Genomic DNA, 26,718 nt, shown 5'->3' on the forward strand with positions numbered 1-26,718 from the left:
TTTGGAGGCTAATCAAAGATTCAAAGCACTGGAGGCTATGTATTTCTGTAATAGCAGCAGAAGACCCAATTTGATTTTTATATAGATGATATGGTCATCCTGGTATTCGAAAATGTATTAAGCATCTGGAAAACTCTATTAATTTAAGAACTTAAGTAGAGAAGTATGAAGTATTTTAAGGACATGCACACAGTGCCAAAATGCTAAAGAAGACAATAGGCAAGTAACTTACAAAATGTATGCAATAATACCAAAGGCTCCACACGATTTCACAGCAGTTTATGTATTTGGTACTTTGTGTAAGTGAAGAAGCAGAGTTTCATATATACATATTTGTGGCAGTAGAATGTTTGTCAAAGTGCAAAATTATATCTTAACTGCCCAAAAACAAATGTTTGTTTGTCTGTTCAGAATGTATGATCTCAAAATGTAATGGCCTGATTTATGCTTGGTTTTTTGCAAAATGATTGGTACTGTCTGGAGAAGATTTGTAGCTATACAGCTTTTTCAGCAACAATGTGCAGGTTTTCCATTAAAACTGACTATGAAAAAACAATTCTGCAAGTCTCGACATTTCGTCTTCTATATGGTGCAATTTCTGTAAGCTCTCAGATGTCGGTTGTCCCATGTAACAGTCTGCTTAACAAAAGTGAGTAGCATACACAATAACTTCTATAGATAAGCAAAATAATTAGTTCATCCAATTGTGTTGAAACTTCGTACAGTAGTTGTTGTTTTCGCCATGAAAATAATCAAGCCTCCTAAATGCGTATCAATTGATAGATCTTCCAACCAGGCACAAAGAGAAAGTGATTACATGCTTCTCTATAAAGTGAGGAGCATCAAGCAAGCAAAGAATCGCATAATTTACAAGTCACTCAATCAAGTGTATTAGAATTGGAAGATCAATGCACAGCAAGACATTTATCTGATCGTTTATAACCTGCTCGATCAAGTGCTTTGGATTCAGAAAGGCAATGTGCAGCAAGAAAATTTAGCTGCTATTTACGAGCTACTCGATCATGGTGCAATGGAATCAGCATGGCAACTAACAGTTAGAGTGAACGCAGAACATTTCCGTGCTACTCGATCTCAATGGACAGTGTATGCTGACTTAACTCTTGCTGCATTCCAATACTGGGTCAGTTACAACTACAATCTGCATCCAAGTCTAGACACCAGCCACATGGATAAGTCATGTGCACATTGTGGAACACAAAAGTTCTACACTAAAACAACCAGAATGCGCTGTGAAAATGGGAAAGTTAAACTCCCAAATCTATGTACACCACATGAACTTCTGTTGTCATTGCTTTGAGGTGACTCTGCTGATTCCAAGCACCTTCTACAACACATTCACAAATACAATTTGGCATTTCAAGTGACATTGTTTGGGGCCAACAAATTATTAGACAACTTCTTCCATTTCCCGGTGCTGAACATAAATTTCTACAAATCTACTTTGTGGCCGAGAATGATGTTTGGTAGTGTTGTTTTAACGTCTCGTCGACAACGAGGTCATTAGAGATGGAGCACAAGCTCGGGTTAGGGAAGGATGGGGAAGGAAATCGGCCGTGCCCTTTCAAAGGAACCATCCCGGCATTTGCCTGAAACGATTTAGGGAAATCACGGAAAACCTAAATCAGGATGGCTGGAGACGGGATTGAACCATCGTCCTCCCGAATGCGAGGTGAGAATGATGTGGAAGTTGATCAGTGACACAGTGTGATTCCAGGCCCCACACATCACATATTATCTACTTTGAAATCTTTTTGCACTGACACAATACCCTGATAAAATTGTTCAAATCAGCAATTGAAGAGTACCAGCTGACCATTATCCAATGCACACCAGAGCCAACAAAGCAGCAGTTACAAGGCATGGTAGATACTACAACACACCTACCATCAGTGAAGTAGTGATTGTTATAATGGGCAAGAGTGTCATAAGCATGATATAATTCTACAAGGAAGTAATAACATGCTGAAATACATCAATGTCATGATGTACTGCAGTATCCCATAATTTTTGGGAGGGGGAGGGCGGATATCATGTCAATATTATGTACACTAGTCCAACTACAAATAACTGCATTCACTTTTACCTGCACACACTTCATGTATAAAACAAAAACAAACTATCCCTTATAATTTTGCACATCTAATTTCCATTTTTCTAACCACTTCTTTCCTCTTACTTATTTTTCAGGTGACGAACTTAATAAAAAAGTATTAGCAATGAATTATTATTCATACCACATAAAGATACGTCAAAACAGAACAAACATATTTTACAATGTTGTCAACTGTTTCATCAATACGCAGTAGATAAGTATGCGAAAATTGAGTGTGATCATCTCCTCTTCATTTGATTAAATCAAAAATCACTTAGTTCAGAAGAGTACATTCATTTATGGTGTGTGATTGTGAATGATGGAAATGTCAGTGACATTGGAAAAATGGAGCTATTTCCATTGACATTCACTCTCAATCAGCAACACATGCATAAATACAGACAGGATGCCATCACACATGATGGTTCATGGGGCATCCTGACTTAAAACATTCACATGCAATCCAGCGAGGAATGAGATAAAGAAGGTCTATTGCCTGGTCAAGCTCTATCTGACTGAGACGATTTGACTGCATGTTTTCAAACGAAAATTCTCTGCATTGAGGGCTTTAATTGTGAAGCATCACATTTATGGTGCAAATAAATGCTGGATGTATTCTGTGGAGTGGCAAAAGAAAGGTCTCCTTCATATACACATTCTCATATGGCTCAAAATGAAAATATATTCAGTTCAAATTGATGATGTAATTTCTGCAGAAACACCATATCTTGAAGATGATCAACTGCTATTCAATGTTGTCACCAAACATATGGTGCAAGGACCATGAGCTGCTATGAACCAACAATCACCATGCATTTTTGCAGATAACAAATGCTTGAAAAAGCATCCAAGAAAACTGATTCATCATACTTGCAATGGTGATGATGACCATCCTCAATACCGATGCCATGAACCAGATAATGGAGGTCACACAGCTAGAATCAGCACGAAAAATGCCAATACTGAAATCAACATCAGACTGACTGTAACATCTTTGCCTTGGTTATACATAAAAAAAATACAAAAACTAAAAAAATAAAAAAATTTAGTGCTAGTAAATGGACAATATTGCAATTTACTTAAAACAATAAAGTATACACACAAATATGTGAACAAGGGCAGTGATGTGGCAGTATTCAGTGTTGATAATGCCAACACGCACACAGATGATGTTACACACTTTGAAACATGTTGATATAGCAGCAGCAACAAGGCAGTGAGATGCGTTTTCAATTCTCAAATTCACAGGCAGCACACCGATGTTGTTCATCTTAGTGTTCACCTTAAAAATGGACAAAGAGTATATTTCACAGAGGAGAATGCATAAAATGTTTTTGCTGCACTAGCACACGCAAGTGTGGCACCATTTTTTGTGCTGTGCCGTAACGTATTTGCCAAAACATGAAGTACATGGAGGTACCAAAGTACTACACATGGAATACTATTTCAAAAAATTTTAAGGATGTGAACAAGGCACATGGGTAAAGGCTATCAAAATCTATATTCCTCTGACGTATTAAGCCATATTCACACAGTACACCCAATAATGCCAAATGCTACTATTTGAGAATGCTGCTGATTAATATGATAGGTCCAACTTCATTTGCCAATTTTAGAATGATTAATGGTGTAGAATGCCAGACATGCAGAGAAGCTTTACTTGAAAGTGATAAACACTGAGAAACCACATTGATGGACGCCTCCTTCAGTTGCCACCCACACAAAATACGAACATTATTTGCCATTATTTTGACCACATGTTCAGCATCCAAACCAAACAATATGTGGGAAAAATTCAGTGCGGGCTTGAGCAAAGATATTTTGTTCCAAATTCATACCATTACGAAAGGTAACAACATTCTATTTTTGGACAGCATTTTCAGTGAATCTCTCACAGAAATCTAAGACATATGCTTAATCATCAACAACAAAGCACTCTTTCAACTTGTCATGGTTGCACCATAGTGTTCTGTGTATAACCACTGTGATCAAGATTTATTGACAGAACAACAATTAAACACTGATGTCTTGTGTGGATTTGTCATAACAAATGAACAATTCTTCCTTGTAGATCAAAAGTTAGCCTACAAAACAATTAAAAATGTGGTGGTCAATGGTAGTGGCAACCTATTTTTCATTTATATGTCCGGTAGCACAGGAAAAATGTTTCTCTTCAGTTTGGTGTAAGCTAACATTTACTCTCAAAATAGAATTCCTTTGGCTCTTGCATCATCAGGTATTGCAGCTACATTATTCAATGCTGGCCATACAGTACATTCAGTGCTCAAATTACCTTTCAATATACATTTTGCAAAGACTCAAATATGTTATATTTCAAAACGTTCTGGCACGGCGAAATTATAGCTAATTTCAAAACTGACTGACTGGAATGAATGCACCATGGCACATAAGAAGTTGCTTGAAGCGCTTAATTGATCTCTTCAAAATTTATGAGGAAATGTACAACTGTTTGGTAAAGCTGACATATTAGCATTTGACTTCATACAGACTACACCAGTTGTACTAAAATCAACTCTGGCTGATGGAACTCAATGCAAGCTTCAAAGCATCTTTGGAGACGTGCATAAACTTACATTAAAGATTAATATTTGCATACGCCTACAGCAGAGTGTGCCAGCCACATCGTCAAAACAGCTACTGCACATTGGGAATGGAAAAGTTCCACTTGACGTCATCACAAAATATACTTCATTCCCATTAAACTTTTATGTCATTGTTTCATCGATTGAACAATTCATTGAGAAAGTTTTTCCATAAATTCACAAATTACAAAAATCATCAATGGCTTTTCGAACATGCTATTTTGTCAGAAAAAAACACTGCCATCAATTCAGCCAACTATGCCACCCATGAACAAACTGCAGATGATTCTGTCTCCTAAAAATTGATGGACACAGCATTTCTGCAAGGCAGGATGATAAGAGCTGCTTTATCATGCTTCATGGCACCTGCTGATTGGCATGGTTTACTCCAACAGTCTCTTCTCATTTCAGAAATATGCTGCACACCATGGAGCAAGGAGTATCGTGACAATCAATATAACATCACTAGAATAAGAAAGGAAGATGAACTGTCATTAAGATTTGAGAGATCTGTTATTCATATCATGTCATACAGAGTACATGTATTAGCATGAATTGTTACACCAAGCGAAGTCCCACAGTGGTTAGCACACTGTACTCACATTCGAGAGGATGACATTTCAAACCCAAGTCCATCCATCCTGATTTAGATTTTCCATGATTTCCCAAAATCACTTCAGGCAAACACCGAGCTGGTTTCTTTGAAAGGGCACTGCTGACTTCCTTCCCTAATCCTATGGGACCGATGACCTGGCTGTTTGGTCCCCTCCCCGACAAACCAACCAACCAACCAACCACGAACTGTTACAAAGTGTTTCCTGGCTGTAACGTGGGAAGGAGGGGTGGCAAGTGCAAGGGCTAGGCATGTGATGTGCAAGTACCAGAGCCAGGAGGATCCAGCATGTGATGAAGGTGATGACATGACATGGGAAGGAGAAACTGTTGGGTGGAAGTTGTGGGGACTGTGGTTAATGGAGACTGAGGCCAGGACAGTTATAAGACAAAATGATGTGTTGCAAGCATAACTCTCATCTGCATAGTCCAGAAAAGTTGGTGCTGGATAGAAGGATCCAGATAGCCTCGTTTGTGAATCAGCCATTGAAATCAAGCATGTTGCCAGCAGGAAGTTGTGCCACTGGGTGGTCAACTTTTCTCTTGGCCACAATTTGGCAGTAGCCATTCATTAAGATGAACAGCTGGTTCATTGTCATACTGATACAAAAAAACTGTACAGTGATTGCAGCAAAATTCATATATGACACAGTTGCTTTCACAAGTAGCCCTGCCTCCGATGGGGTAAGGTAAGCCTGTAACAGGAATGGAGTAGGAAGTGTTGAATCGTTAGATTGGGCAAGACCTGTATCTGGGCTTTTGACAGGAATATGATCTCTACGGCAAGGTATTGGGAATGACAAAGGCATATGGACCAGAATGTTGTGCAGGTTGGGTGGGTGATGGAAAACTGCTTTAGGAGGAGTGGGAAGGAACAGTTTCTCCTTCTTCTGTCCTGTCAGCCCCACCCAAGCCCCGTCCCCATGTCACCTCCATCATGCACTGCATCCCATTGGTTCCAGCACCTGTGCAACACATGCCTAGCCTGTGAACCTGTCACCCCCCACCCCCTTCTGTATTTCTAGGTAGCAAAACTGCTGCTTCTCTCTCAGCCTCTCACTCTCACTGAAAATCCAAAACCCCTCTTCCTGCCTCCCCCCCCCCCCCCCCAACTGTACAAAACCTGTAGTCCATCTGCTGAAATACAGTGCTGGTATTATGTGCCCAGCCAACACAATGTAGGGGCACAGGTGTGTGTATGGGTGCATGTGTTTTGTGTGTGCATTTGTACTGTGGTTTATCGAGTAATTTTATGAAATACATACTAAACTCAATGCCCCGCTTTGTGCATTATGCAACCTTTTTGCCATCATTAAGCTTCTTCTCCAAAATCAAATACACCAGTAAATCCTTCAAGGTCCCTAACAGAATGATAAAAGTGTTTGGCAGTGCTAGGTATCAAGTAAAACACAGATTTCAAATCTTCAAGCTACATCTAGTATGGCATTCCCTCGAGGCTATAGTGGTTCAAAGAGTCCATTAAAATTTGAGTTAGATGGTCTTCTGCTTTGTTTCTTATGTAGGCCCACAGAGATATAGGAATCATCATTATGGTCTGCTTTCATGTACAACTTGAATGGCTCTTCCTTTTCCAACATTATTTCATGTATTTGCGTCCAATTAATTTTGTTTCCTGTGGTATGAACTATAAGGTTCACAATGTGGTTCTCCATCTTAGAACATTCAATAAAATTGCTCGTCTCCATTATATTTATAGCAAGACAATTAATTTCCCACAAGGTTTCATATAATTTAGATAGTCACTAGGCAGTACACGTCGCACTGAATTTCCATAACTCGTTCAATATCACTGAAACTGGCATCATCAGGTGCTGCTGAAGCACTGGTTCTTGTTTTACTGCCCCTGTTAACACATATTGAAAAATAGGAATACTGCAGTGGATTAATTTGGGTCCACTTGATTGAATGGGAACATAAAATTCCACTTTAAAAATAATTTTGTTTGCAACAGGAAACAAACTGACACTGTTTGTTGAGAATGGTCAGCACATGAAAGGTGTGATGAGCAGTTTTTTCTTCTTCTGAGTCCAGCCACACATTGCAACAACAGCGTCATCGAAAATCTGCAAAAACAACTGCACCTGACAAGTCTTATGAGACGCATCTGGTGTAATAACTTATAGAAACTTCAAAGAGTCTTTCTGACATTCCATCCAGATCAAATCAGTAAGGTTCAATGGTCCAGCCCAGTTTTACTGTACACATACATTTTTATGTTTAGGGTCTGAAGTTGGCAACTGTGAGCCTGAGACACAATTGCTGGTTTTTCCAATTCCCCTGTGTTTAAGATGTATTTTTAGCTTATGACTGTAAGATCAAATGCAGTTATGGTGGTTTGTTCTAGCTTCCACAGAGAAGTCTATGTTCAAGAATTGCTTGTATCTACTGCCTTATTAATCACATCTTCAAGATATATTATAAATACTGGTGGGCTCACAGCCTTATGTGCATTGCCTGCTTTTGCATGTGGGATGTGTTTTGTCACTTTGGTTTCCTCAGTTTTCTGTCGATCACTAGCAATTCCAAACTGCAAGATTTCGACAGCTATTTATACAGAATAATGGCAATGAATGTGGTGTTTTAGGTTTATATCAGCTTTGCCACATCTGCCACAATTACCTGAGCCTTGCAATTTATGCTGGTGTAACCACAATGTTTGCATTTAATAAACTTTATTGCGTCCAGCACATAGGTATCACACTTTGAGATTGATAAAACCAGACTTGATGTATTATGATAACAATGGTGTGTTGAAGTTAGGTGTTTTTTCCTGCTCACTGTTTACTGTCTTTGTTATGAGTTGTTAATTTTTTTTCCTCTAATAATACTATCTTTTCTCAGTTCGTCTTTCTTAAGAGATCCCATTAGGTTCCTCCACAATATTACACTCCTGCTGAAATTTGGGACAATGCAGATCTCTGTACTCACTTGGCAACTTCACATCTTGTAATTATGTGGCTTGTAAAGGTGTAGCTATTTTTACACAATGTGTTCTGTTTCTGAGATGTTTATAGCGTTAATGAGTAGCTGCAATACACTGCAAAGCTTTTTGAAAAATGGAAGGTGACACACTTTCATGTTTCAATAAAGGCAAATGTTCTGTGACACAATACATGCTCTGTTAAAGTTTGTAGATTTCTTCAGTGTGTCATTTTGGGAGGGCTATCACTCACAGAGCTTTCAGATGTTTTGGTGTTACTGCTCTCAGACAGCACATCCACCCATTTGGAGTGTTGTTAGTTTGTGAAATAATAACCACTGAGATCCCAATTACAACTAGGAAAATAAGTCACAACTCAGGCAGACTACAGTCATCTGAGCAAACATGTTACACATGGAATGCAGTAAGTGACCTACAAGTTTCCCGCTAATGACTGTTTCCTCTTAACCATTTGTTGCCCTTAACTTGGGGTATTTGAGCCTTCTTATGGCATACAATGTTCCACTGCCAGGCTGTGCGGAGGCCATTGAAGCATGCCTTGAGTTCATGGCTTCAGATGACTAGTACTGGTCACCATTCCTCCAGTTCATGACTCCCAGTCACACCAAACTCATACTCAGAAAAAAGCAGAGTTCTCTTGCAGTACTCCTTATTTAGCACCACCCAGGAAACCCACATAACTTTTGGAATGCTATGGACACATGGTGCACTTCTCTCACCTCCCCGATCAGTCATCTAAATTTTCAGTTTAGCTATATAGAGACTGTAAGGAACTTCCACGATAATTAAGACTTCTCAGATCCTAAATATTTCCTGGAAGTATTGCAATTTTTTCATCTGTTTCATTTTTATTCCTAACAATACAAAGTCCAGGATGGACTAATGACAATATGGAAAGGACAGATTGCTGCTCACCACATAGATGAGGCGATGAGTTGGAGACAGGCACAATGAGACAGACCGTTAAAATATTTAAGCTTTCAGACAAAGTCCTTCCATACAAGAAAACACACACACACAGACACACGGTCACCATATCTGGGTGCTGAGGGCTGACGGCTGACTGTGACTGATGTGGACAGCAATCTGCTGGGATGGGTGGTGGGGGTAAGGAGGTAGCATGAGGTGGGGATGGGGAGGGATACAGGTCAGGTATGGGGGATGATGCTATTGGTGCCTGTTGGAGCATGCAGGGATGTTGTGGGGACAAGATAGGACTGCTAAGTGCAGTGTTGAGAGGTTATGCTGGGAGATGGGGGAGGAGGAGGGGGAGGGGGAGGAGGAAGGCAGAGGAGTAGGGGGAGGGGAAAGGGAGAGTAGAGAAGCAGAAAAGGAGAAATGACTTGTAGGTGCACTGATGGGATAGAAGGTGAGTGTAGTACTAGAGTGGGAGCAGGAAATGGGGTAGGTAGGTGAAGACAGGGACTAGAGAAGGTTTAGGCCCGGGGGGTTACAGGAATGAAGGATATGTTGTAGGGAGAGTTCCCACCTGTGCAGTTCAGAAAAGCCAGAGTGAGTACTACCTTACCCAATGCCCTACTGAGTCCAAACCTACTACCTCCTTCCTGGTTGCTATGAACACCTATATCCTCACACACAATTACTTCTCGTTCAAAGACGTCACCTACAAATAAGTCTGGGCTACAGCAAAGGTCACCCACATGACACCATCCTATGCCAGCCTATTCAAGAGTCATCTCGAGGAATCAGAATTTGAGGGACAAAAGAAACAGCATATGCTCCATTACAATGAACCAGCTTATTCTGTATACTAGCTCAGACACATAAGTGACTTCTTTGGGTTATCAGTCATCACTGGGAAAAACTTGCTGCATTAAAGAGTCAGAAAGTAAAGATCAAGTGAAAAGATCAGGAAGTGTCACAGATTTGAGTTGATAATTAAGAGTGCACATCTATGTCGCATATACAGTACAAGAGATGTTATTCTCTACAAACCTTTTTCTCTTGGCATTTTTTGAAATTTTATCTAGTTCTAAATTTCTTTGTTTTCACACAAAAAAGGTTATACCAGAGGCTTTACTTTAAAATGCTGCACAGCCACAAAAATAACATGTATACAAATGGGAGACTGCTTCTTAATTGAAAAGCAATTAAATCTATTCAATAATGAAGAGGTAAATAGAACTGATACAATAGTAATTACATTCTGCTTTATGTTTGCAACCGAAATGGCCCTTCTAGTATCTTCCATTTATAGAAGGTTGCTGCAGCAATGAGAAGTAAAACACAACAGAAAAAAAGTGTTGGTCATTCCAATTTTTGAGAAAAGTTGCTGGACATATGTAAAAGGGGTATTAAATAAATAATGCAACACTTTTTCCCTCAGTCAATTTCAGTTGAAAAATGTGGAATTTGTTGCAGGATATCATGGAATATTCCTTCTCTGGCCCCTAAAATTTCATGAAGTTCTGATAGGTAACAGCACTACATGTAGCCTTCAAAATGGCATCTGTAGCAGAGGTGCATTCCAAGCAGAGAGTTGTCACCGAGTTATTCTTTTGGCGGAAAATCCAGAGCATCGCAGATATTCTTAGGCACTCGCAGAATGTCTACGGAGACCTGACAGTGAACAAATGCACAGTGAGTCAGTCACTGGGTGAGGTGTCTGTCATCACTGCAACAAGGTCGCGCAAAAATGTCCGATCTCCTGCTTGCCGGCAGGTCGCACACTGTTGTGACTCCTGCAGTGTTTGAACATACAGACCCTGTCATTTGAGGTGATTGACAGATCACAATTAAACACCTCATTGCACAACTGCACATCTCTGTCAGCAGTGCTGAAACACTCGTCCACCAGTTGGGGTCTTAGAGGTGTGCGCCCACTGGGTTCCTCGCCACCTAAAAGAAGACCATAAAGAGCAATGAAGGATCATCTTTGCAGAATTGCTTGTACGGTATGAGGTTGATCGTGACAAATTTTTGCTGAACGTCATCACAGATGATGAAACACGGGTTCATCACTTCGAACCGGAAACAAAACAGCAATCCATGGAGTGGTACCACACCACCTCTCCTCCAAAGAAAATGTTCAAAGCCACACCCTCAGCCAGTGAAGTCGTGGTGACCATCTTCTGGGATTCTGAAGGATTTATTCTGTTTGGAAACTAAACCTAGAGACACAATCATAATCCAAGTATATATGCCAACTACGAGGCACGAGGATGATGAAATCGACATGATGTATGACCACCTTGAAGAAGTAATTGGCAGAATTAAAGGAGCTGAAAACCTTGTCATCATGGGAGATATGAATGCCGTTGTTGGGGAAGGTAAAGAAGAGGATGTGGCAGGGAATTTTGGATTAGGATTAAGAAATACCTTTGCATTACAAATACCTTCTTTAATCATCATCCAAGAAGAAGATATACTTGGAAAATGCCTGGTGACATTAACAGATATCAAATTGACTTCATATTAGTGAAGCAAAGATTTAAAAACCAAGTTAAGGACAGCAGATCATATCCAGGCTGTGATGTGGAAAGTGACCACATACTCGTTATGACGACGACTGAACTAAAATTCAAGAACATTAAAAAAAGAAGTACATGTAAATGGGATTTGACAAACCTGAAAAACGAAAATACACTGAAGCACTATCAACTACAAACAGACAAGAAAACAAATACACAGGGCTGCAATGACATCCCAAGCAGACGGGGAAAAAATAAAAACTGGTATTTTAGAAGCAGCAGAAGAAGTAATAGGAAAAGAAAGGACAGAGAAAAGAAAAGAATGGATCACTAATGACCTACTAAATATGATGGAAGAAAGAAGGAAATTAAAAAATTCTGTGAAGAAGGAAGACCAAGAGAAATACAAGTCTGAAAAACAGAATCAACAGAGAGGCAAATCAAGCAAGAGAAAAATACCTTGATGATCTCTGTATTTCAGTTGAGGACAACATGAGCAAGGGAAATATCGACAAGGCCTATAAATGTGTGAGACATTGCTTTGGAGACAGAAGAAACAAGTGTAGGGCTGTGATGGATGAAAATGGCAATATGTTGGATGACGATGATGAAGTTGCAAGAAGATGGAAACAATATATACGAAAACTGTACAGCGGACCAGACCTGTCTGAAAACATTATGGAAGAAGAAACAGAAGTAGATGCACACAACTTAGGTGAACCTATATTAAAGGAAGAGTTTGAACTAGCTCTGAAAAAGTTGAAAAACAACAAATCGCCTGGTATAGACAATATCACAGCCGAACTTCTGAAATCTGGAGGAGCAAAACTGAATCAGGAGTTGTATAATCTCGTTTTCAACATGTACGAGCAGGGTAAAATTCCTGCAGACTTTGAGAAAAACATTATGATCCCCATTCCAAAGAAGGCAAATGCTACAAGATGTGACAATTATAGGACGCTCAGCCTAGTTACTCAGGCCTCTAAAATATTAACCTCAATTGTCCTAAAACGCATAGAACAAAAAGTCGAAGCTACACTCTCCGAAGACCAGTTTGGATTCCGGAAAGATAGAGGAACCAGAGAAGCAATATTTGCTCTAAAACTAATAATAGAGAAACGACTAGATAAGAACCTGAAAACATACATAGCTTTCGTAGATGTAGAGAAAGCTTTTGATAATGTTAAATGGGATAAGATGTTTGAGGTACTAAAAAAAGTAGGAATAGACCATAAAGATAGAAAAATGATATGGAACCTGTACAAAAACGAGACAGCAGTTATCCATGGACAGACAAAACAAGAAGAGGTGCAGATACGGAAAGGTGTCCGACAAGGTTGCGCACTATCCCGTTATCTTTAACGTATACATTGAAGATGCGCTGAAAAAAGTAAGGGAAAATTCACAGACAGGTGTAGTAATTCATGGCCAACGAATAGATATGATAAGATATGCCGATGATATAGCTGTCCTGGCTGAAAGTGAAGAAGATCTTGTAGTCCTACTGAATAGAATGGATAAAGTTCTGGGTGAAGAATATAATATGAGAATTAATAAAGCAAAAACAAAAGTAATGGCATGCAACAAAGAAGATCAAGTGAAAGTCCAAGTTCATGTAGGCAATGAACTGCTTGAACAAGTTGATAAATTTACTTATCTGGGCAGTAATATTACCAGGGATGGAAGGAGCAAGGCAGAAGTGAGAAGTAGAATAGCTCAAGCAAAGGCTGCTTTTAACAAGAAGAAAAGGGACAGAGGAAGACCAGAAGCTAAATTCTTTTGAAATGTGGTGCTATAGACGCATGCTCAAAATAAAATGGATCGACAAAGTCACAAACGAAGTGGTTCTGGAAAGAGCAGGTGAGAAGAGAAGCTTCTGGAGTTTCATTGTTAAAAGAAGAGTGCAATTTACAGGCCATCTATTAAGACATAAAGGACTCCTGAACACAATCATAGAGGGATATGTCGAGGGAAAAAGACCAAGAGGAAGGCCAGGACTGAGGTACATGGATCAAATCGTGAAAGATGTGGGATGTAACACCTATAAAGAAATGAAGAGAAAAGCTGAAAGACGCACAGAATGGAGACAAGCTGCCATTGTAGCTGTTGCAAACCAATCCTTGGATTGACCACTACAGAAGAAGGTGTCCTCCCCCATGTTGCAACAATCAACTCTGAAGTGTGTTGTACTACTCTCAGGAAACTGAAGAAATGGCTTTGGCACCGCAAGGCCATACACAAGTCTGCACACCCAAGAGGAGCTCGTAAAACTTCACTGATCTGTTCTTCCTCATCCACCCTACAACCCAAATCTTGCACCTTCTGACTTCGATGTGTCTGGCCCAATGAAGGATGCTCTCTGTGGGAAGCAGTATGTGATGGACAGGGAGGTTACTGATACAGCAAGACATTGGCTCCAATGTCAACCAGTGGAATGGTACATTGCAGGCATATAGACCCTCCTAGTAAGGTGAAGTAAGGCCACCCCAATGAAAAGTGATTATGTTGAAAAATAGTGTTTTGTAGATAAAAGAGTGGAGAATAATATGATGTATTGGAATGCTGAATAAAACCAACATGCTTTCAGAAAAAAATACTGCATTATTCATTGAACCCTGCACACAAAAGTGCAGACTTACTATGCTCCCACTTGTATGTCCTAAAATTATAGAACACATCCAATGTTCATATAACATTAATTCCGTAAGACGGAACGACTATTCTGCAGAAAATGGTATGGAACACTATACACAATTATGTAAAACTCAGCTAACCCTCCTTGCTCACAACATCAAGAATGTTATAGGTAGTGGCACTCTAAATTCATGAAAGATACAAAACAATCTCTACTGGCCTACAGTCAGTGATATACTATTTAGCACAGTTCTGAAATGTTACACATAAAAGCAAATTTCTCAAATCAGAAGTTAAACAGTCGATTCCAAAACTGTGTTCCTTGCATTGTTTGCAACTCTGTACTTCTTTTTCACTGTCCGTAATGTTACTAATAATACATTATTAAGCTTTCAAACAACATACTTCAAATATAAGATTGCACTATTAACCTCACCTGATCCCACAAAAGGGTCAAGCACCAGATCTGCTTCTTGCACACGAGCTTGATTTGCCATAAGTAAAGATAATTGAGGATCCATGCTAGTGTTACCAATAAACTTTCTAGTTTTAAGAGAAAGCTTAGTAATGAGATCTCTCTGGCCATCAGCAATCTGAAATAATCAAAAGCAGAATAGGCATACAGTCCCAAGATTATAAACTTTTGTATGCTATGACAGATCTATATACACACAAACTCTTTTGTAAAATTTGAGAAACCACTAGACAAAGAACCAAGCATAATTATTAACAATAACAAACCCACACCATCAAAAAATCAAAGCAGCCAGGAGACTCGATGAGAAAAAGATATAATCAATATTAAAGACCCCCATCCAGTCAGTGAATCATGGTTCACACTGCACAAATAAGTGTGATTTTCTATTGCTTGATATCTGAGAATAAAAATTATTTTCACAGAGAAAAGAGAGAACCAGTAGAGCTATACATCAGTCATCTGCCAATATTAGAGGCAAAGAATCCAGGAGAACCAGAAGGAGGGGGTAGTCCACCAGGATGTGACCAACTGTGTGTGAAGCTCCACAACAACAATATGGGGGTGGTCCATTACATAAAATAAAACCATGGATTAATCTGGTGTGACAGATGTGGAGGTGAAACAGGACAGTGGATTTCTTTCAGGAGAAATGAAGGAGTACTATTAACTCCACCAGATTTCGTCCCATCTCGGAGTGAGAAGAGGTCTTGTTTTCACTTGCATATCCATGCCTGAAATAGTCAAAGCAAATGTTGGACAAGCAACTGCTTCTGTAGCCAAATGGTCAGCCTGTTCATTCCCTTGAATACTCGCATGACTTAGGATCCAGAGAAAGACTACAGAGCAGGCAGTACGAATAAAGGAAGAGAGAGATTACAAATAGCAAACATCACAGCATGACAACAATATGATTATTCAATAGCCTTAAAATTGTGCATTGAGTCATTAGAAATTACACACAATCAAGGGAGGTCTGTTTAAAAGGACATAAGGCTCAGTTAATGGCTATCAGCTCTGCTGTAAAAATACTACAAGTTTCTAACAACAAATGTTGTTCCTCACATATGGCAGATGTGAAAGCAAATCCTGTCCTGTCCATTGTTTTAGAGCTGCCAGCGTGAATGACAGTATCTGTTCTAGGTAATTTCACAAGATGTCTTGTCACACTTGCCACTTGCTGAACCTTGACTTTTGCACTATATTGTTGGATGATAAAGTCTCCTCTCATAACAACATTATGAAGGCAGAACTTATGTACTAGCGAGCTGAGGTTTTCTCTAAAGCATTTTTGGATCTGGGATGAGTTTTGTTACTGATAGAAAGATTCAATTACAAGTTTATGCCCACACTTTATAGCAAGTCTTGCCCAAATAATCTTGCATGCATCTTCAATTTCTGTCACAGAGAATATGAGTTTCTAGTCCACTGCAATAAATACACCACCTCCATTTCCCATCAGCATGTCCTTTCAATAATACTTAAGAGTTGTTCAACAAATCTTGCTGCTGCCAGTTTTGGGTTTTAGCCAGCTTACTGTACCCCGTATTATATGAGCTCCACTGCTTTTTAGGACTGCTTCAACCTCAGCAACTTTATTGCAAATGCTTTGGCAAATGATCACTAGCATATTAACATTCCCATCTGCAGGGGCCATTTGAGTCTTGCACTAACACTTTGGGGTCTCCTACAGCTATCATTATCTGGATCAGATGGAGAGTCACCTACGTTAAAAAGCCTTGTGTATGCTCAAAGCAGTCAGCCACATGGGTAGCCAACTATGACGTGCAGTGCAACCCTATCCCATTGAGGGGAACCTTATATTTCTCAACCCTGTGGCATAACTCCAAGAAACAGCTTGTCATAAAACTCCGACTCTTCCACTCAGCTCTGAAACAGAGGGTCCTGATCAGTTATGGGGACAGGTCTGTGGATTTCAAACTTCATTGGAACTCCATGAGCAAGGATGGTCTTAGAAACAGAAAAAAACGATAATCCAACTTATCAAATTCCCCCCTCCCCCCCAATGGGCATCGACATCCTGACACCCATCCTCGGTTGGGATTACCAGTTGGATCTCGCCTTGCGGCCATCTGCCATGACCTCTGCCTAACCTCCACAGAATGAGTGCTCCATGTTTTCCTGCACTTGGTCAACAACCATATGATGAATTAGGATCAATTTATTTCAAGATCCTAAAGTTTTATCTGCTCCCATGTCCTTTCACCATCTGTTCCCTTCAGTTCTTCAGAAGTATCAGGGTGCTACTGCCATTCACACTGATGGCTCTAAAACTATGGACAGAACAGGATATGTTTTCACATCTTCCAGGGGTCAGGAACAACATTTGTTGCTGGAAACATGTAGTATTTTTATGGCAGAGCTGATAGCCATTAAATGAGCCTTGTGTTTTACTGAACAGACCTCCCTCAATTGTGTTTTGATTTCTAATGACTCAATGAGCAGTCTGATTGATGTTACTTTTGTCACCCTGTAATGTCTGCTACTCATAACCATCTCTCTGACTATAGCCGTACTGCCTGCTCAGTAGCCTTTCTTTGGGATCCAAGTGATGCGAATAGTCCAGGGATTGAATTGGCTGACCACTTTGCTAGAGAAGCTATTTCTTGTCCAACATTCACTTTGACTATCTCAGGGCAGAATGGCAGCTGTGAATAAGACCTCTCCCCATTCGGTGATGGAACTACATAAACTCTACCATAGTTTTATTTTATGTAATGAACCACCCCCATTTTGTTGCAGCAGAGCTTTACACACAGTAGCTCACATCCCGGTGGACCACTCCCTCCTTCTGGTTCTCCATGCTAAGCATTGTCTTCCATATTCTTTACTTCTCATCTTGGCAGATGACTCATGGAAAGTTGGAACGGATTTCCATTTCCTCTGTGAAAGTTGTCTGCAAGTCGTCGTAACGATTCAAGTAGGAACTATTTAATGGAAAACATAGAGTATTGTAGAATCAAAAGGTACAAATACACTGTGGATGTGAGAGTGTAGTTTGCTAGCTGTCAATCAGTTTGCATGTATGTAGATGTCTGGGTATTACACCGAAACTCATATGTCTGTGAAAAAGTTCAAGATAATTGAAAGAAAGCCAACATTTATGGATGGCATCTGAGTGTAATTAACTGTATGAAAGAGATAGATGGATACTGGCTACATCATTTCCATTTTGCTAAAAACAATGTGACTGTTTCTGCTATTTCTATGATCACATATTTCTACAAGTTTGAATCACAAACACACGTGTATTCAAATTAGAAAATATAGTTTAACTGTTTAAAAGGGACCTTTCAACTAACCAAATCATTATTCCTTACCTCTCACTGAGATGGTAAAATTTGACTGTCTTTGTTGTTGTTGTTGTTGTCATTGTTGTTGTCTAATTCATTTTACAACTTTTAAAGAAGTACAAACCAGCATTATTTATTTAACCATTTAACTGATTTAAACTGTTTAAATTACATGTTTAATATTTAATCTTTATGTAACATAAAGTAACTTTGAATGCTTGGCCCAAACTATTGTTGAACTCACGATTTCATGTGACTTGTGTATGGGACAGTTATGGAAGCGATAGACTACTAGTCATCATAAAGATGACACACTGAATTGCAGACAGGCACAATGAAAAGACTGTTACACATTAAACTTTCGGCCAAGGCTTTCATCACAAAAGAGAAACACACACACACATTCACACAAGCAAGCACACCCACCTCTCTCTCTCTCTCTCTCTCTCTCTCTCTCTCTCTCACACACACACACACACACACACACACACACACACATCACAGGATGATGGTTAAAAATAAGGAGAGCAATTTTTAGTGTGAAAAATTGCATTGCGGCTCCTCAGTCCACCAAGGGCCTGGGACACAGCGTGGTAAAGTTGAAGTGTGAGGAATGGAATGTTCTGTGGCAGTAAGGATAACATTTGTAAGGTATTCTACCTGATCACGACAACTGAGAAAACGTTGTTTGTCGAAGGTTGCCAGAGAAGAGTAAAGCCTCTAATCGGTCTTAGAAAGCTGCCAATTTGGTTTGTACACAGTTGTGGTAGGAGTCAGTAAATGGACAGCACAAGGGAAAAGGTCGCTTGAGTATATGTCCGAGAGAATGGACAACTCGCGACGTCGGGCAAGCCAGGCAGTGCAGAACGAGAGGTCCAAATGGGAACAGGTGTGTGTGGATCCTGAAAGGAATGTTGGTGGCACCAGTGTTAAGACATATGAGGTTGAATTGATTGAGGTCATCCAAGAAAGCACCTGTCAGACATGTTCTGGGAGAGCCTCAAGGTGATGGAGTGTATTAGCCACCGAGCAGCAAAAAGGGGTGAGGGAGTTGCCCAATAAGCTGGAGGAAGTCCACCCTGGTGACACAGAATGACAGAGGGATATAGACGGTACAAAGAGAAAGAGGTGGAGCAAGCAAGGAAAATGTGGACTGCAACAGCTTGCAGCCATACATTCAGTGAGATGGTTTGATGATGAATGTCACCCCAGATGAACAGTATGACTCCCCCATGAGATGGAATGCCGTCCTTGGGAGAAAGGTCAAAACAGCCCGGAAAAAAATGTGGGAGGTCAAAGCAGTTGCAAGGATGCAAGTTTGTTTCCTGGAGACAGAAAACAAGTGGACACTGCAATTCCATGGGCAACCATATTCCTCCTTGTTGGATCTAACACCATGAATGTTCCATTGGAGGAGAGCCATGACGGGGAAAGAGGAGGAGGGAAAATATGAAAGGTTGTCACCTCGACACCTGCCAAATACCAGTCTTCAAAGACTCACTACTACAGGGCACTAAGGCTGGAGGATCCCGCTCCACGTGATCTACAGAGGAAGTCAGCATTCGCACTGGGTCAGCAAGCGAATTCCAGGGCAGAGAAATGGTTGGCAGTGAGCACTGGCAAAAAGGATGTTGGCCAGGTGAGGCTGTCAAGGGGTGACACTACTGAAGAGGATCTCCGAGTTGGTGAAGGAGAAGACTGTTTGCCTTTGTTTGCTTTCTTGGAGCCTTTGCAGTTGCCAGATGAAGACTTAGGTGTTTGGTCGCAGGAGGGACGTAAATAGTCTTTGCCAGAGCATTCCTTCTGTCCTTTTCGGCCTGCCGGGTGGGTAGCAACTGATTTTGCTACTGGGGCAAAAATTTGGTGGCTTGGTGCACAGCTGGAGGAGAAGGAGACGGGGATGCTACCATGACACTAGGCAACTTTACAACTGCAGTGCTGAATTTGAGGTCACAAGTTTGTGTGACTATGACCTTCGTGGAGCAAGACATAGTGAGAACGGTACTGCAAGTGCCAGATGATAAAATGCAGGGCTTTTGACTAGCCAACACTTGCGAGCGACAGGGTAAAGCACTTTTTCCTTCACTCAGATCTACTGGACGGCTCGCTCAACAAGATGCACAGGACATTCTCAGGAGGCGACTTCATGGTCACCACAGCAATTGATACAGCGGGGCAAAGAAGGTGGGCAATCACCCTCACGAGCATCCCTACCACAAGTAACACATTTTGCTGGGTTTTTACAGGTCATCCAAGTGCGGTTGTAACACATTGACACTGGTAGCAACATGTCAGGTTCAGAATGTACAGTCTGACCGTGATGCGTCAACACCTTTCTGAATAATAAATGGAATAACTGTAGCAAATGACTGACCTTCTTCAGTACATGAAGAATTGAGGTGCAGCTGGGAGAGTCTTGGAATCTTTAGCCTCATTCCATTTGCATTTAGCAGACATTTTCTGAGTCGCTGATTGGCTCAATGCAAGAAAATCACCCCAGGATTACCAGCATGTCCAATGGCATGCTCCTACCAGTTGGGGGCCCACTCACAGGGGGACTAACCCACCTTAGGTGATTGTTCACAACTCGAGTCACATATGCCGAACTCCTGACAGAAAGACCAATTGGTAATTTTGGAAGGTAACAGCTCAGGCAATCATCTCCCCCTGGGTCTGGCCTGTACCAGGGGATATGTTCGAACCCTACCTGTCAACCCAGGACTGGGAATTACTTGTTACCCAGTCACCTTCTACACATCAGACACATGGGCTTGATTTCAGGAGCACACAGGCAGGAAGAAGAGACAAAAAGAAGCCCCAAATGCTACAGCAGCGGGGGGATAGGAGATGCAGAATAAAGAAAGAAAGAAGGAAAGCAGTGGATGGAGTATTAAAGTGACTATGTAGCCAGCAATCTGACTAAAAAATGTGAGCTTTGACAATGCCATGGTAAAATAAAAAAAATTTGGCTACCAATGTTGTATTCTTCACTGTATCATTCAAATAATGGCCTTTGTGGTCAATTGCGTTAAAGATGAAGTTTCCACCAAAAATGCAGTTATTAAACAGTGACAGAAGTCTTCTCAGAATTCATTGTGCAATGGAAGCAACTGACATTCATTGCCACATTTCCTTGTTCAAACAATAATTCACAGTAGAGCTGGCATAAAATATGGTATTAGGTGACCAGAAGGGCACTCCTTTGTTAGTTGTCTGGTTTTTTGGAGTTAAAGGGACCAAATTGCGAGGTCTTCAGTTCCTTCAACCTACACTTATTGAACCAGGAATAATCCTCAGAGGAAGGATACAAAAGGAAAATCCAGGGAAGCCCAATTGTAAGCAAGGTTCAATTAGACAGAAGTAAAAGAAAGGAGAAGCAGGAGATGAGTGAGAGGTAGTAAGGTGGGTGAGTCACTTTGCCCAGAATTCAGTTGGGGTCCATGGGGTATGGTATGCAATGGTAGATGCACCCTCTCCATCTGATCAGCACTGCCTCACCCACCATTACCCCATCAAAACAAGAAGCACTGAGGAGAATACAAGATTTTAGGAAGTACAAAACATTAAAAACAGCAAATATAAAAGACTAAAGAGAATAAAAAGGTGTGAAGGGTAGGAGACAGGCCAGACCATTGAGCAAGGGCCACCAAGGGTCCCTTGGGCCAGAGCCAGTGAGGGGTGCACTTCCAAGCACTCAGGTAGTCAAAAGGCCAAAGTGCTCCACCTCACAGAAAAGAGTATAAATCTCCTTTGTGGATGAAACATAAAACCAGGTCAGGGGCTTTGGCAGTGTCCACTAGCACAGGAGATTGCATGTCAGTATGTTCAAGATATCACCACAAAGCAGACAAATTTGGAAAATCTAGTACAATGTGGGCCACAGTCAGGCAGGCACCAAATCAGCAGTAAGGTGGGTCCTCACATTGAAGAATGTGGTCACAGGTCGGCTAAGTGTGGCCAATGGATAGGCAATAAAGGATGGTGGATTCCCTTTGAGAAGTGTGAAGGGAAGACTGCCACATGGTCGTGATCTCCTTTATTGCCCTCAGTTTGTTTAGAGAGTCCAGGGCGGACCATTCTGAGTTCCGAGTCTTCAACAACTGATAGCGTAGAGTCCACTGAAGGACCTGTTCTGGGACCCCCATTCCCAAAACTGGCATTCTGGTAGCCAACACTGTTAATTGGTCAGCATGTTCATTCCCTGACATCCCAGTATGTCCAAGGGTTCAAACAAAGATGACTGGCTGTTCAGCTTGATCGCGGTCAGAAAGAGATCGTGGATAGTCGGGAGTTGTTGCAGATTAGAAGCATATTACTGGTGCAAGAAGGGTTCGTTTGATGGCCACCAGTTCAGCAGTGAACACAATATATCCACCATTTGGCAGGGAATATAATTCACTAAGCCTTGCACATGTGCATGCGAAACTGGTTTGTCCACTGACCATCAGTGTATACCACTTCTGAACACGGAAATGCATCAAGGGCAGCAAGAAACAGGCAGCAAAAAACCATGTGGTCAACTGAATCTTTTGATCCGAAGGACAAATGAAAACAGATCAGAGGTTGCAGTATGTACCATGGGGGTGACACGATTGCTCCCTGGAAAGAGGTGACAGTGGGGGAAGTTAGAGTTCAGGGCAGAGACACTGTAGTTGAGCTACAACTGTGAACCCAGTTCTCAGTCTACATTGTGGGATGTAGATCTCCCTACTAGGAAAAAGGACTCAGTAGTCCAGACGCTTAGTGGAGCTGTGCACGAATATAGATAACTGAATAGCTGTTGTTGGAGTCTGACAGGTAGCAGAGGGAACCCAGTGTCCACATGTAAGCTGTTCACAGGGCTAGTTCGAAAGGCTGCAGTAGCAAGTTGGAGGTGACAGTAGTGTATGAGGTCCAGTGACCGCAATGCTGAGGGCGATGCTGAACTATACATCAGACTCCAATAATCAAACCGGGACAGGATCAGTGCTTTGTAAACTCACAGCAGAGAAAAGCTGTCTGCACTCTAGCTGGTGTTACTCACACAGCAAAGTGTATTCAGACGTAGCCAGCACCTTTGCTTAAGTTGGCGAAAATGGGGAAGCCATGTCAACTGGGCATCAGAGACCAGTGCCAAAAAGCAATAAGTTTCCACCACATTGAGTAACTGGCCATGGAGGTAAAGTTCTGGTCATGGATGAACAGTATGATGTTGACAGAGGTGCATGATGTAAATCTTTGCGGCCAAAAATCTGAATGCTATTGGTGAGGACGCCTTTCAAATGGCACCCTGCAGTCGGTGTTCACAAATACCCATACTCATGGGGCAACAGTAAAAGCAAAACTCGTCAGCATACAAGGAGGGAGAGATTCAAGATCCACAGCTGTTGCAAGACCACTGATGGGCAACAGAAAGAAAGAGATACTCAATACACAGCCTTGCAGGACCTCACTCTCTTGGATATGGGGGGTACTGTCGGAAGCACCAACTTGAATCCAGCAGTATGATGCATGAGAGGTTCTGAACCACCATCCTGGGATGGAGCCACAAGGCCCCAAGACTCAAGGAGCCAACACAGACACCAGCTCACCACACATTCAAGCAACTACAGAGGACACTGGTGAGACTAACTGGTCGATAGCTGTCCACCTCCAGGGGCTGCTTACCCAGTTTCAATACTGGAATGATGATGCTTTCTCACCACTGAGATGAGAACTCACCACTGCTCCAGATATGGTTGAAGATGGTAAGGGGACGATACTGACAATCCACCGATAAGAGTTTGAGCAGGGCTAAAGGTTAGGGCATTGAAGAATTCCCACTTATTGATTGAGACATTATATGGCTCCAGGTGGCATGTAGTGAAGAACAAGTGTATTCACTTCATCCACTATTTGAGGACAAGAAAGAAAGGATGACAGTTCTAAGATGCAGACACGCAAGCGTCATGCAGAGCAAAATGTTCGGTGACAGCGTCTGGATCAGTGAAGCCAGTTCCTTTCAAACAAATACACCTGCAGAGGACTGTTATTTGTAGATGTGTCTGATCTTTGCCCAAAGCTGCAAAGGAGTGATACATGGTCCAATGGTTGAAATTTTTCATTCCTAGCATTCTTGCTTCCATCATTGTATTAGGTTGCGGACCCAGGCACGGAGCCATTTAAAGGCAATGAGGTGCTCCATCGATGGATGCCGATTATGGTGCTGGAGAGCCAGCCTGTGATCTGTAATGGTCTTGGTGATTTCTTTGTCCACCAAGGTACTGTCTTCCGGTGGGCAGACGCCGAAGAATAGGGTATCACTAAGTCGACTGCTGATAGAATGGCTGCTATTCACTCTGGACAGCTGTGTCAATACATCCATGTAGTGGGGAACTAAGAATGATTGTGGAGGTGAAAGCATGGGAGTTGGAATTATTGAGAGTCCATCTGCACGGGTGTCCTGGGGAATTATGTTGAGGGAGGGACAGGAAGACTGAGAAGTGATCACTACCACACAGGTCATTGTGGACTCTCCAGTGGATGGATGGGAGAAGATCAGGGCTGCAAACAGGAAGATCAATTGTTGAGTAAGTTCCATGTGGCACACTGAAGTGTATGGGGGCACCAGTATTCAGGGGACAAGGGTCAAGATCTGCCAGTTAGTTTTTGATGTCTTTACCGCAGCCAGTGATCATGGTTCCACCCCACAAAGTGTTATGGGCACTGGAGTCATCCAAGATTAGGAAAGGTGTGAGGGCTGAGAAACCAATGCAGACAATGTGTTCTGAGGCACTTCATCACCAGGAGGGAGATAAAATCCTGAGATGCCTTACCCAAACAGTCACACCTTTAAATATTGTATAAAAAAGTGCACTATATAAGAAGTCGAGAACATATGTGCAAACTCCACCCAACACCCTCTCACAGTCGGTGTGAGTCTTAAAATATACCTGCAGCCACAAGGGCAGAGGTCTGTGTTGCTGTAAACCCAGTTTCCTGAAGGGCAACGCAAAAAGCTAGGGAGGAGTTTGAGAGATATCACAGCTCAGCCAGGTGGTGGAAAAAACGGCTACAGTTCCACTGGAGTATCTTGCTGTCAGTATAGTGTGAGGCCATTGGTCACCTGCTGCCACTGGTTGAGAGATTATGGTATCAACACATATAGGTTCTGAGATATATTGTGTGGTCTGATGTGGAGTCTTGGAGACCACGGGATCTCCAGCTTGGCCACTGAAGCAGAACATGTGAGGTCTGGTGGTGTGGGGGCCACTGGAATCTCCTTCTTCTTGAAAGACTTATTTTTATCTTCTTCTCTTTAGGGGTTAAAATGACCAGGAGAGGGCTTCTCTGAATTAGGTTCAGGTGCTGAAGAAAACCGTGAACCCCTACTGCAGAAACCATTGAGGGGAGTGTCGCAAAGGGCTCCTTCCTGGCATTAGAAGCCACACGACGATGATGTTTCTCCAGCTAGGGTATGGGGATTGACGACCACAGCAAGTGGGGAGCCATTGCTCCCAAAGTGGATGTGGGGGAAGCAGCAGGAGAAGAGCCCCCAATCATCAGGGGGTCAGGCACAGTCGAGCAGCCGTGGCATAATGGGCAAGGGTATTGTCATCAGAGAGGGTGACATCATCATAGCTGTAGCATACGTCACTGTCATCCATGCATGATGTAGAAACAGGCTCTTGGTATGTTAGCCTGTTCAGAGATCTATATTCCTGTATTTTTTTCTCTCTTTCTGAAAGATGGAGCAGTCTGGTGAGCAGGAAGAATGGTGGTCTCCACAGCTGATGCAGACAGGGGAAGGGGTACAAGGACTGTTTGCATGCAACGGTCATCCACAATCCCTACAGGCTGGGCTAGTGTCGCAACACAAAGACATGTGCCCGAATTTCATATCTGATACATTTGAAGCACAGCATAGGGGGAGGGACAGAGGAATATACAGTTTCATTCTACATCAGTATACCATCACTTTGACCTTTACATGCCCTCATAGGTGAAGATGAAGACCCTGAGGGCAACCTTCCTGTCCTTTGACTACATATGAACACAAAGGACAAAGTGTCCACCCTGTTGCTCCAAGTCAGCAGCACACTACTCACTATCAGACTGCAAGAGCTGGTGACAATGGAAAATAGTGCCTTGAACCACATTTAGACTATTATGGGGAGTAATAGTCACCAGATGTCACCCGGCTTGTCACAGGTGAGCAATGCCCCTGACTGAGCAGAGTTTAATCAAAACTGACTCACTCTTAATTTTGGAGATGGCTGCAATTTTCCTAAACTTGTCCTCTATACTCTCTACAAAGAATAAAGACTTTATGACCAAAATACACTCCTGGAAATGGAAAAAAGAACACATTGACACCGGTGTGTCAGACCCACCATACTTGCTCCGGACACTGCGAGAGGGCTGTACAAGCAATGATCACACGCACGGCACAGCGGACACACCAGGAACCGCGGTGTTGGCCGTCGAATGGCGCTAGCTGCGCAGCATTTGTGCACCGCCGCCGTCAGTGTCAGCCAGTTTGCCGTGGCATACGGAGCTCCATCGCAGTCTTTAACACTGGTAGCATGCCGCGACAGCGTGGACGTGAACCGTATG

The 26,718-nt window shown here is 41.9% G+C and overlaps 1 protein-coding gene across 1 annotated transcript in view; it reads right to left on the reverse strand.

The window, feature by feature from the left end:
• The window catches only part of LOC126260097 (tRNA (guanine(10)-N2)-methyltransferase homolog), a 174,869-nt gene that overhangs the window by 81,704 nt on the left and 66,447 nt on the right, over positions 1-26,718 (reverse strand). Inside the window, exon 5 of the mRNA XM_049957329.1 lies at positions 14,792-14,948. Within this exon, the coding sequence (XP_049813286.1) occupies positions 14,792-14,948 (157 nt within the window). The remainder of the gene's footprint in view (positions 1-14,791; positions 14,949-26,718) is intronic.

The sequence above is a fragment of the Schistocerca nitens genome, chromosome 1 (genome assembly GCF_023898315.1).
Source record: "Schistocerca nitens isolate TAMUIC-IGC-003100 chromosome 1, iqSchNite1.1, whole genome shotgun sequence".
NCBI lineage: Eukaryota > Metazoa > Arthropoda > Insecta > Orthoptera > Acrididae > Schistocerca > Schistocerca nitens.